General features: G+C 35.7%; 1 protein-coding gene across 1 annotated transcript in view; it reads left to right on the top strand.

Moving 5' to 3' along the window:
• Positions 1–5,639, top strand: part of ELP4 (elongator acetyltransferase complex subunit 4) — a gene marked incomplete at both ends in the record, with an annotated part of 51,712 nt that extends 46,073 nt beyond the window's left edge. Inside the window, 2 exons of the mRNA XM_010284090.1 lie at positions 2,704–2,812; positions 5,533–5,639. Coding sequence (XP_010282392.1) covers positions 2,704–2,812; positions 5,533–5,639 — 216 coding nt within the window. The remainder of the gene's footprint in view (positions 1–2,703; positions 2,813–5,532) is intronic.
• Between the last annotated feature and the right edge of the window lie 7,685 nt (positions 5,640–13,324).

Below are 13,324 nucleotides of genomic sequence, written 5' to 3'. Positions count from 1 at the left end.
CTCTTTCCCGGAATCTCCCCATTCCTGGCTTGCCTCCTAACCATGTCCTGGCTCACCTCCAGAGCTGCCAAGTTTATGCCAGAAGCAGGAGGTAGATTTGTATGGGGCTGGAGGAAGATCTGGAGCTCTGTTAAATTTTCAAGCCCAGATGGGGCAACATGATTTGTGTGTTTATGTCAGTATGCCATACATCACAACTATCTGTGTGCTGACGTCAGCTTTGATTGGACATTAATGTGCTGAACACTGCAAAGTAGAAAATACGTGATAGATACAGATCTATGGCAACAATGCCACATAAGCAAATGTCTCTTTGGTGCGGGGATTCACTGTGCAAAATATTTCCCAAGATACACTGCATTAAGCCAGGAGAATATTTTGACACACTTTAAAAACAAAAACAAAATCAACATGGGCAAACAGAGTACAATTTAAGAAAGCAAACCTGTTCAGAAGAAGAGCTGAAACCAACACATTGAAGTATGTATCATTAGGCAAATACTGAATTGCTGTCCCTCACTTTAATCTTTCATGAATTAAGACTAAATAGAAAAGATGCTATTCTTATGGTTTGCAGGACTGCTAATGAGGAGGATACCTTGCTGATGGTTGAGCATCTTTCTATCCACAGTTTTTGTATCCCATTGTTATCAAAACCAGGAAGCAACAGTGTTAATGGACAGCAAACATTTTTTCAAATGGTAGAATATTTTTGTGTACCCAGAGTTTAGGCTAGCTTACAGAAATCATCAGTGGTTATTTATTCATGTAACAATTTTGTATTTCTTGCTTACATGAATAACATGCAGCAGCCTGCTGAAGAACTGGCAAAATATGGTAATTTTTGGTCTGTAGACTTACAGAGGTCACTAGCTACTTCAGGTTTATATTTATACCATCTTTATGTCATTGCCCCTGTAGAATAATATGACCAAAAATTTCCAGTAACATATAGTATACTGTCCCTCTCTTCCTAGAAAAGGAAGTAATTTGAAAGTCAGTTTTAATATTTCAGAGCTGGATGCAATAATGAAGTTTAGGGGTTGATGTGTAGGCAGTGTTCTTTTACCTCAGAACACTTACGTTATTCCTCAGAAAGGAAATTCTGTAGTATAACACTATTTTGTCATTATCCATCATTAGACCTTGTAAGTGAAATTGAAGTTCCCTGATTCCATGGGGATAGATCATTTTGGCCTGCGCACAAGTAGCAGCTTTGAAAAGAGACCAGTCCCCAGGATTTAATGCCATCTGGCCCATAAGGTGGGAAAAGGAGGGGGTGTAAAGGTACCATGGGATCGGTGGATTTAGGCCTTGTAACCTGAGCAGATTGGGCTGTGCGGACAGGCCACAAGTTGCTTTATGTAGCAGTCAAAAAACAGAGTTCAGATTATTCTTTGATGGGAGTAGGGTATGTTCACCTTTCATGTCTGCCTCGTAGGCTTCTCTGTGGCTAGTAAATACGCTGTTATTGAAGTGTGGGTTCATGAGAGCAATTGGTGTATTGATCACCATTTTAATAAACAAACCTGTGTATCAGTACAATGGGTAGACTTTTCTGACATACCTACGGATGTTTCCCTTCTCTCTGCTCCTAATTAGTTTATAAATTGTTATTATCAACTAGTTTACCAGTATTTAAATTGACCTTTCATAGTAAGTGTCAGTCGTATAGTTTATGAAAGAAGTGCAGAATGTGCAAAATGCTTTAAAATTAATAAAAATACAAAACTATAACTTGGAGCTACAGAGTTGATTCTCCATACTTGAAATGGGTTTTTTGAGGTGATTGGTCTTGATACCCCTGGAAGTATGATGGGTACAGCACCTACAGCCATCAATAACAAGAGTATACCAGCTGTCCAGGCAGCTTTGACATAACTATGTCTTATCTTAAAGAAATATTTTGCTTTTTAGCACAAATTTGTCTCCTCTTTGTTGTTTTGTTGCTCATTAAATACTGTCGTCATCAAAGCATTTAAGAACATTCTATCCTGAGTTACCTCTGAAGATCTCACTTGTGACCTTTGAATGTTGCTTTCTGCTATATAAAATTAAGTAAAGAAAACTATGCAGAAAACGGTTTATTTAAGGTACATGACAATACATTGTCGCATGGGACATGAGGCATCACTTATAAATCACAAATATATTGAGATATGGTAATGCAGCTTGAAGCTTTAGATTCATATGTTGTGTAGAGAAGAAATCTTAAGAAAGAAAAATACTGGAAGAAATGCTTTGGTTTTCCATGTTGTCTGACTGATGACCAAAATGAATAATAGTGTGGGTTATGCTTGCTCAAAATATTAGAGGTGATATGCCTAAGTATATTAAAAAACAACATTTTCAGAACACATACAAAAGCTGGGTATCTGACTCTTAGTAGAGAAGTCAAGGAAAGGCGCCACATTGCTTGTAAATATCTCTGAATTGAGCAAATGCTTATGGTATGAAGATTTAGGAAAATACAAATTTAGTGCTGCGATAGCCCTTTTATGTTTCTGCTTGTGGAATGTATGTTTTCTTTAAGCAGAAATTTCAAGTCTTTTTTTTAAGAAAAAATCCTTTAATGAAATTTCTAAGTATTGATGACCTATTTTTTCCCCACAGTTTGTCACTGAGAAGACCAAGGCTTACTCTATGAACATTAATTACCTTTTTCATCACATAGGATGTGTATTTTGTTTCCATGTCTTACAGAATAAAGCAATTATGGAACGTGTAACAAACTTGTCAGATATGGTAGTTGGTCTTGAATCATTTATTGGCTCTGAGAGAGAAACCAATCCATTATACAAGGATTACCACGGTAAGTTCCATCTTTAGCAACGCAAAAAGTCTGCCCTGAGTGTTTCTAGGGCACTTAGCGGCTTACCCTCCAATTGGGTATCTGCTATAAAGTAGCGTTTGGTTTCATTTTAGAATATACCTCCTAAATGTTTCTCCTTGCTAACCAGGCTTGAGTTAGGGAAATTTTCAGTAAAGTGCATTAAGGCTGCAAAGGAAACATGGCAACTCCTTGCATGTTGTCAAGCCGTATTACTGAGGCATGGCTCAATCAGATGTACATCTCAACAGGCAGGCTTCGGGGAATTCACATGCAGAGGAGGCTTGGCAATCATCTGACCAGCGAGCTGGACTTGTCATGAAATCAATACTTCTGATCTGCCAAGTTTTAAATAGAGAACACAGAAAAACATATATTACATTAAGGTGAATAAACTGCTAAATGATGTGCTGTATAAACTTTTATCTAAAAATAGTGCTCTATTTTTCAGCTTTAAGTCACAGCACTTACACGTTTAAAAAAGTGAATGTGAATATGTGTGGCATGTAAAATATGAAACTCGTTTGGGTAAAAAGGCATATAGCCTTTCAAGTGATTTATCTTCAAAATGTGTACTGGTGTTTAATCTTGTGGTTTGTTTCCCAAAGATTTTGTTAGCTGTTGCAGCAGAATTATTTAAATATTAAAAGATTAGAGTAGAATTTCTTCATAGCCAAGGCAGCGAATGACAGTTTTAGCTAATCCGGAGTGGTGCTCCGAGTGTGCATAAATTACAGCTATTATTATTGTGATACTACTGTAGTTGAATGGGAACCTTTAGTTGAAAGTAAACTGCTTATTTGAAACCTGCTGTAAACATGTGAGAATGTGGCAGTGTTTTCCACAGAAGTGTACATAGAAAAAGAAGCAAAGATGGTGTTGAGACACCACTGTGTGTATGCAGGCTGTAATTAATAAATCAGAGAAAAATCTTTTTTCCGAAGAAAATAGTGCACATTTCATTATCTGAAGAAAGGTGAATGAAAAAGAAATGGTGAACAAAAGCTAGAATAATTTGCCTAATTATTTTTCCAATTGTATAATCGTGATGTGGCATTTGTTTATGCTAACATAATTCTGTCAATTTGATACTCCTTTTCCCAGTACTGAAGAGATCCTTTAAGACAATGTGTGTTTTAGCAGTTATTTCCTGGTTTCCTGTAAAAATACACGCTAAATCATTTTTGGTACTACTTAATAAACATTTTATGCTAAAACATAGCTTTTGAGGTTTAGACAACATTAATTTAATTAATTTAACATTCTAAAAGCAGGTATTTTTAACAGTTTTAACTTTGTGGATTCTTTTTGCTTAAGAATATACTTTAACTTGATTTATTTACTGCAGATGATGAGAGATTTTGACATTACTCAGGAGAAGTTTTATTCTATTATTGCATTATTTAATGAATCCTGCATTAATAATTTTATTAAGCTACCTGCAAATTTAGATGGTTGAAAAGTCAATAAAATAACAAAAGAATTATATAGATGATCATTCAATAAAAATATTTAAAATACTATATATAAGCAACCCTGTGTTATACCTGCTCTTCCTATATATAATCATTATTTTTTGAACTCAAAAGCCAAACAAATAATTTTATATGTCACTACACTGGAGGCAGGGATAGAAGGTTTCAAAGTATAAAAATGTTTTTCTAATGTTATTGAGGATTTTTGTAATTAGTGCCCATAAAAATTATGCTTTTTGAAGTATTTCAATTTTAGGAAACTTTATGGCCTTCTTCTTCTTTTTTTTAAAAAAAAAAACCTCCTGAAAAAATACTTGCCTTATTTTAAATTAGAGTTTTAGTGTTTGGGATTTTCTTTCTCATAGCTGCCGTTTTCAAGTAAGGTGTCTTTTCTAAATGTTCAGTATTTCCATTGAGATGCTGGCTTTATGAATAGCAAATATAGGCCAGTAATTGAGAAGCCCTGTAGAATTTTGCTGGTTTTCAGATGTAGAAAATCACCCTTAGGTTGTTCAGAAACTATATTAGGCTGCACAAAAACCATCCAGCGTCCTTGTCACAAAAAATCAGCTTGAGTTGCAGCTGACAGAATGCAGAGCTTGCAGTGCACCTAGTACTGTTAAAAACATCTAAACAGCTCTATAAGCCTCTTGCATGAAGAAAACGTGTTTCTCCTAGGATGGCGTAGGGGTTAAAATGTATTGAAAAGCGTGATCTAAATCGGTATTTTCCAGAAACTTTTAAAAAGTCATTTTCAGGGCGCAAAACGAAGTACTTCTCATTAGAGCTTCAGTGGTTATCGGTAACCCATAAGCCTTGTTTTGCTGGCTGCTTACTGGTGCATTTAATAAAATAAAGATCACTCAGTGGTGCCGTGGGCAGCATGCAAGGTGATAGCCATATTTGCTTACTGTAAATACAAGAGAAAATCACACAGAAACCGGCTGTAGTTTTGACAAGTATTAAGATCCCTCTTTACATCTGTACTTCTGTACCAAAGTGCAATTAGTTTTCCTCGCACAAGGATTTCTGTTTATCTTATTCTGCTTGATTACTTGAGTATAATCGCACCGTTTGCTTCATTGCTCCTGGTAGTAAGCTCCAGTTTAAAAAGGGGAGGATGAGTGTGTGTAAATATACAGAATTCTGCTGTAAGACTCTAATTTATGCATCTGGATGACAGCGTTCGTAATTTTTTTTCCCTCCTTTGCTCTTTCTTTCCACAAGGTTTGGTTCACGTACATCAGATTCCTCGGCTTAACAGCTTGATCTGTGATGTGTCAGACACGAAGGACCTTGCTTTTAGATTAAAAAGAAAGCTGTTCACCATTGAGGTAAGAGAAACAGTTTTGTTTCACTATTTAGAACCCAAAAGGTGGAGCTAATCCCATCTCTTATGTTTCGTTTTGTGAAATACATAAAATATGCATCAGATGTTGTAAATTCATTTCATTCTGGTTTTGCTGCTCAGAACGGGTTTATAAAATACTGTAATATGCCTTCTAATTAAAAATGTCTCATTTGCTGCACTAAATCGGTCTGTTATAAATAGTTTATTTTGGTTTAAAATGTACATAGAAAGTAGGCCACAACCTTCAATAACAAAGCGTGACATGTTTCTAAGGATGTCAGGAGCATATTTAATTAAATGTTAATGACTTGCTCTTACTTGTGTTAGTGGGTGGGAAAGTAGCTACATGTTATTACCCCAGTGGAGGGATTTTAATGTATAATGCTGCCTAAAATTGTGTGTGGTATGAGGGATAAGTGTCCTTATCAGTATTCAGAAACCATTTTCTTTGCATTACTGAAATCACCTTTCGATCTTTTATGTCATTTTAAACACAGTATCATTTACACTAATGTCCTTAAGTAAATTTCCTACTAAATTTAAACTTTTTTCTGTGACCTTTATGCAGACAGTCCTGATAGAAGGCAGTAATACAAAAGATGTATTTCATTTTAATCTTGCTAAAGAGCAAATGAACATAGCACTATTAAGCAATTAGAGCTGATGTATTTATTAACCAAGTAATGCTTAGAGATGGGAGATGGCTTTCGGGGTGATGCGATAGTCATCAGTACAGTCTGGGCAAATTTTTTTTTAACAAGGACATAAAACAGCCAAGCATCCCTGACAAACCATTTTGTTTAATCTCTTTTCAGATGAAAAGCTCTTAAGCAGGCCACTTGTCTTAACTGCTTGAAACCATAAAAAGAGAGAATTGCCACCAATAAATTAGCATATTTTTTACTCCATCACCAAATGATGGTCAATGTGGCTTGGCACTGCTTTGGTGTTTGGGACTTCACCCTTAAGTGACCACTTTGGCCCTTATTTGACCCTCTGCCCTTTTTAGCTGGCCACTTGATAAGGTAACTTAAGGGTTCTCTCTCTTCACTGCCCCCTCCCCTTCACAATTGCAAGTAGCCCTAACCTATAAATCATTGAAAAGGCCCTATCAAGTGACAAATTAAGGTGCCCTCCTCCTAATTAATGGTCATCAATGTCTTTAATTATCTAATCCTATTGAGAGTAGTTAATAGTTAATCAGGCAGCCAGTTCTTCATGCAGGTCATCTCTGCATGAGTGCTAGAAGTTTCTCAAGTAGAGGTATCCTCTTCAGAAGCCACTAAAAGGCAAATACGTTAAGGAGGGCTTTTTTCCTAAAGACATTCCTTTATAATGTTACTCACTTTCCAGAGAATGCGGTTAATGAAACCAGGCATTGTGAGGTATTAAAACCGTTTTAACAACTGCTTTTGAGCAGTAAGTTAGAAAGAAAAACCGTAATAGTCAGTGGTTGATTTTAAAATACAAATGTTCTTACTGTTTTCAGAAGTGCAGAGAAGCGTGCACCCTCATTTCACAGCATAGTAAATTCATATTTATTATAGCTATGAATTAGAATTTTTAAAATTTTTTTCCTCACTATGAATCCTGACTCAGAATATAATATTTTCCGTCAGCCGTATTTGGGATTCTAATTTGTAATGTAATTTGGAAGGAAAAAAAAAAAAACCTTAGCAGGAGGCTCTGTAAAAGGAACCGAATTAGCCAAGGGGCAGAAGCATTGGGAACAGTGGTGTAGTGGAACTCTTGAAACAACCTGCTGCCCTAGACATGCGTAGATGACCCACTTGTATAATTTCTCCCTTCGTTGCTCAGCTGCAGCCTCTTTTGAATAACTTCAGGTTTTGTTAGAGATATGCTTTCTATAAGCTGAACTGACACAAACTAGCCCTTTTTGAACATGCTAGATCACTGTCTTACTGTGATCTTCCTGTACATGTTTCACTGATCTATAATACACACGTTTTTCTTCCTCATACTATTAGGGGAGGCAGACTACAGCTAGACTGACTAGTGCAATGAGGTCAATAAGAAAATGGGAGCAAGGGAAAATTGAATTAAGAAGGGATGTGAATACAGTCTTCTAAAATGGATTTCTGCAGATAGAATGTGATGAGTCAGCAGTCAGGTTTGGTTCTGGTGGTAAAAACATAAAGCAGCACAACAATGTGCATTACAAGCAACAGTGTGCTTTCTACAAAGTACAGCTAAGTTTATGACTTCTTTAGTATGTAGCTTAATACGAATTTAAAATATATTTGGAGTACATTACAGTTTTTGGAAGGCTTCTGCTTAGTTATATACACAATTTAGGGTAAAAATCTTGACCTCTACTTGACATGCCACTTTCAAATCCAATTACATAAGAAAAGTTAGAGATACACAAACTATGACTTGTGGCAAAAATTTCTCAAAAAAAGGTTTTCATCACTAGACCATTCTTTTTTTACAGTTTAAAATAAGGGCATGGGACATGAATTTTCTCATCTCTCATCTCAGTCTCAGGGATTGCTCACCTGTTAAATAACTCTTTATGGTTTGGTCCTCATCAGTAAAAAACTTTAAATGTCAAATCCATTTTATTAGATTGCAGTTTTGTGGGAGGTACTCTGCCTCTTGATAGTCTGCAGAATCATTTAACTGTTTCAGTTTGTCTTGCATCTTCCTCGTCAAAATAAGATTGATTGAAATGTATTCTAAAGGGATTTTTTTAATAATTCAGGATGAAAATGTTTTTAATGAATATTTATGAGTGTTCATTTTCCATTTGTAAATTATGAGGTAGACCCTTTCCAGGAAAATTTAAATGTTTATGGTAAAAGGTGCAGTAGCTATATCAAGCTTTCCCAAGTCTTCACACGTTAGCTACTAGCCATCTATTATTATATGCAATATTATCAGAGGTCTATCTTATGTGCATACCACTTTAAAGGACACAATTTTGAAGTTAGCCTGTCTAATCCTATTTCTTCCCACTTTGGAATCTTAATTAGAAGGAGATAAAAACCATCATTTGACTAAATTATTGTCTTGAATCTGTAGCAAAAGGTATAATCCGCAATTGGGCCAATTAGTGTACCCCATAGTTAGCTATGCTGAGGCAGGAAACTTGATTAGATCTGACACCAGCCTAGTTCCCACTGTTGTTTTGCCAGGTATGATGGTCAGACTTCAAAGGGCTTGAGGCATCAGCAGGGCAAGGTTTGGAGGCCAGCTTAGGTCCGGTCGTTAATCTCTCTGCTAAAACCACAGCAGCCCTCGCACAAAACAAGCTTACACGACACAATCATGCGGTATTAAAGTTTGGGTTGAGTCATGCCAATTTGCCTTTGATTTTCTGATGATTGACTAAAAGATGGCTACATGACTAGACACATACTGAAAGTTTACTGATTAGGTAAGTTCCCCAAATATTTGAAATATTTTTTGATTTCTCAGTTAAACGATATGACAACCCGTTCATCTTAATGAAACTTTTCAAGGGAATTGTTCTTCAAGTGCTTTTTTCTTTGTCTGTAGTTCTGAGTGTAACTTTTATCAACATTTTCTAAATCTTGTAGGAAGATTATGTTCATAGTTTTATTTGATAGAACTTTATTTTCGTTGTTCTGAAGCCTCCTGTACCAAAATGAAAGGAATCAGTGCCTAAATTTGATTTTTTTCACCTCAAAATTTCTAAGGAAACATTGTTTGCCTTTGTTAGTTAGGTACATTTACAATTACTCGCAAAAAGGGAATTTCCTCTTAATTATTTTCCACCTCACCGTTGAGTAAAGCGCTGTTCCACAGCTGCGATTACATAAGTGTTCCTTTCTTTTGCAGTCTGATTTGTTGAAATATTGCAGTAACAGTGACATGTTTCCATTCTGAGAAAAGCCTAAGGCTGCTTTAGTATTATTCCAAATGATTGAAATTGCCATCTTGCTGACTTTCCCTTGGGCAGCTTAAGGCCTGTTTACTTTTGTATTTGTTTCACATGTTCCCTCTGAGTTTGGCTGGCACAACATCATTACCTGGTTTGACAAGACAGTTGGAGAAGATTCATATTTGATTAACTCCCTTTGTTACTGTCTGGTGGACATAAACCTCTGAAATTATGTATTGAAAATTACAACTTTTGATAAAATGCAGATAAATGTTTGCAAAAAGGAAAGTTTGAGAGTTGGTTTATTTATTCCCTAGTTCTGCTTTACTGCTAATTTTTGAAGTCTTCAGGTAACAGTCAATTGTTAATAGTGTAGAGAATAAGCTTTTTTTTTATACAAGTTGTATAATATAGTTTTGTCTAATAAATAGTTGTTGTGATTTTTTTTTATTTGGATCAATACGCAAATCAAAGCCAGCTAATATGATTTTCTTTTTAATGGCTGTATAACACCTGTGCAAACCAGAATAAAAATCTTTAAAGGACAGCTCAGTTTGAAACCAAGTGTTATATACTGTATAAAGAATTGCCACACAGCAAAAATAAGTTTCCAGAGCTTAATGTCTGAGTTCAGGGGATTCTTTTCTGAGAGGTTTTTCCTAACAGGAAGAGTCAGAATTAGAAGAGTCTTGTAGCAGGAAAGTTGCTGGTTTCTCGGGGGCAGGCAGATACAATATGGTACTATGGAGCACTCCGCGGTGCATTTTTCCTGGTGATAATTGCCAGAGTAAAAGGGTATGTCTTTGGAAGGAAACATAATCACAAAAGCCAGCAATTGAGTCTATATAGAATTAAAAACAACTGTATGATTCCAAAGGCATTAAAATAATGTCCTTTCTTCATCTATCTATAAAGGACTAGAAGAAAATTAATGATTGCCAAAATTAGCAAGATTTAATTGTAACTCCAGATGTTCATGTGTATGTTTTGTGTCCACCATTGGCATTCCGAAGATTTAAAAGATGGTGAATTTGGCAATTAAAAGTAGGAAATACATCTTAGGTAGCTTCCATCTGAAATCTCTGTATCTCTACTTTTTTTTTTTCATTCTATTCCTTTTCATTTCTTATTTTAGACTATACTGTGGTAAACGTCTTATTTGCAAAAGTGAAGTGCAGTTAACCACTGCTATAGATCATTTACCAAAACAGGTTGGTAACACCAAGTCAGAACTGATGTCTGCAGTGCTTCAGTGTGGTATTAGCACAGCACAAGTTTGGTCTTAAGTGAATGAGGAGATGGTGATGTCACTGAGTGCCAGGACTGTGCTCCCGGGAACATTTTGTAATTATTCATTAAATGAATCAAGAACAGGTTTAGAACCTTTTAACATAATCGTTTAGGGTTTTTCATGAGCTATTTCTGCTGGAGGAACATATCAACTCTGTCACCAGTACATATGGGATCAGCATGTATTTAAAATACGCATACATGCCATACCAACCTCTCAACAGTGAGAATTAGAAAGTGTCCACTGTACCTGTAATATTATCACTTCTTGTAGGCTTCTTCCAAGAAAATTAGAGCATCCTTCATTGATGACTCACCCTAGCCCTCATTATATTTCACTGACATTTATAAAGTTGTGTAATTTTGAAATAACAAATAGCTTTGACTTAATGCACTATTTTAGGCAATATTTTAACAAAAAGAATCTGTGGGCCTGGGAGCTGACAGAAGGCAAAACATTGGTTTATTAGAAATTTAAGTAAGGTGATAATTCTGTAGCAATCGGTCAGTAAAATACGGAAGTGAATTATTCTTCTCTGAGATAAAGTTCACACAATGTAACACCAAAGCTAACATATTCCACACAATACACGTTGTAATATTGGAAGCTTAGTAAATATACTCCGGTATCTAGATAAAAGCAGCTCTGTATTTTAAGAGCATGCACTGGGGCCATTACAAGACTTGACCCCATGTTATAGGGCCTTGCAACCTCAGAATGGAACGTGCTTCTACCAAGCCAGAGGGTAACACGGTGGTGACTGCCTGGCTGCCCCGTGCCTCGAACATGGATGAAACTTTGCAGCTATTCCTCGTTCAAAGGTGAGACAGAACTTTTCTGAAGTGTTACAGAAAGTGAATTTTTTTCATTTTCTAATGTAATAATACATGAGGCATCTGGTCCTCGTGTATTTGAGAACACAAGTACCTGTGGGGCTCACATGGGAAACTTCTCTTTCTCCTCAGTCTGCCTTGAGCAGCTAGCATCATACCTGGCAAACTCTAGTACTGGATGTTCCACTTCAGCTCAGGGACTCACAGGGAACTCTGCATTTAAAACTGAGCTCTCTACCAGAGAGAGGTAAAACATGGTAATAAAATTTAGCTGAAATTTATGCCAGTCAAAGCACTGTTGCACTGATTCTTCCTGTCCATTTTCCCTATCATATTAATAAAGACATTACCACTGGCTTATTTAAACATAGATCAAAAGATAGTAATTATAATACCATAACATCTTCATAATCTAAAATTAATAATACTGCAAGAAGATTCTCCTGCAAAACTAATTATTTTGTAATTCCAAGCTCCATTCTGCATTATTTCATCTAGTAGCCAGTTCAGGTTCTCTTTACCTGGTATGGTGTACTTCACTGAATTGTTTTGTCAGATGCTGTCAAGCCAACCTACCATTGTTAAAGAAAATCAAACTGAATCATTTTGGCATGAGCCTTCCAGGAATAAGGTACAGAATATGAAGGGTTTGATGAAATCAAGGATTTGATTTCAATATTGTAAAAGGCTGCCTGTCAAAAATGTATTACATTCTTTCAAACAATTTTGAATAAATAAACGTGTTTAAAATTGTGACAGTGGAATTTAGATAAAGTTTTGGGAGATTACTTTTAAATTATAATAATTTGAGGTAAAACAATACTTTGAGTGCTTCTGTTTAAAAACGCAAAACCTTCTGAATGCTGATGGTACATAGAACTGAAATCTAGTAACAGTTTTACTCGGTATATGGAATTTCAGAACATTTGTATCTTGTGAACAGGTGGAAAAATATAATTTGAAAGTACCACCTTCTTATTGCATAATACCCAGTAATGTAAATTCTGAAGATTAATACAGGAAGGTGCCATTAACTTTTAGATTGCACATGAAGATTTATAATATCTTTAAATTTATTTCATAATTGATTTTGGTTGATGGGTTTTTTGACATTATACAAGTATAACATGAGGGCTCCATTCTAACACTTGTATTGTAATAAATACAGTGCATCTGCAGTTCCTTGTCAATAAACAGAACTCATATATGTTTCTATTTAAACAAATAATTATGTTGTTTAGAAATATTTATACCATAATTGTGTTGCTGCCATGGAAGAACATGCAACAAAGCCATTAATGCAATTAAAGGTCACTGGTACATATTGTAATGGACTGCTCATTCACAGGATCTGTGTTAAGGGTCAGTGCTGCAGCATGAAATGGATTGGCCTTGTTCAGCCTGTAAATAAATGGGTCAATTTACCTTGTATTTGCCAGACAAATAAAGTAGTTGACATATTCCCACTTTCTTAGTATTAGAAGACAGGTAGGCTAAAGAGATCTTTCGTGAAAATGTTGGTTGGTAAAGGTTAAAAAACTCTTTATCTACAAGCATTATACTTTTCACTAGAGTGGTAGTGCTTTTTAGACAAAGGTCTGTGGGTGTAAGTTAGCAAGATATTGATGGTGAGTGTTTAAGAAGCAAAAAGAGTTAAGCACCATATTCATAGGAGT

This window comes from Phaethon lepturus, unplaced genomic scaffold (assembly GCF_000687285.1).
Source record: "Phaethon lepturus isolate BGI_N335 unplaced genomic scaffold, ASM68728v1 scaffold17423, whole genome shotgun sequence".
In the NCBI taxonomy this organism is placed as follows: domain Eukaryota; kingdom Metazoa; phylum Chordata; class Aves; order Phaethontiformes; family Phaethontidae; genus Phaethon; species Phaethon lepturus.
Note: the sequence above shows the minus strand (reverse complement) of the source record. Positions and strands in the feature narration are given on the sequence as shown.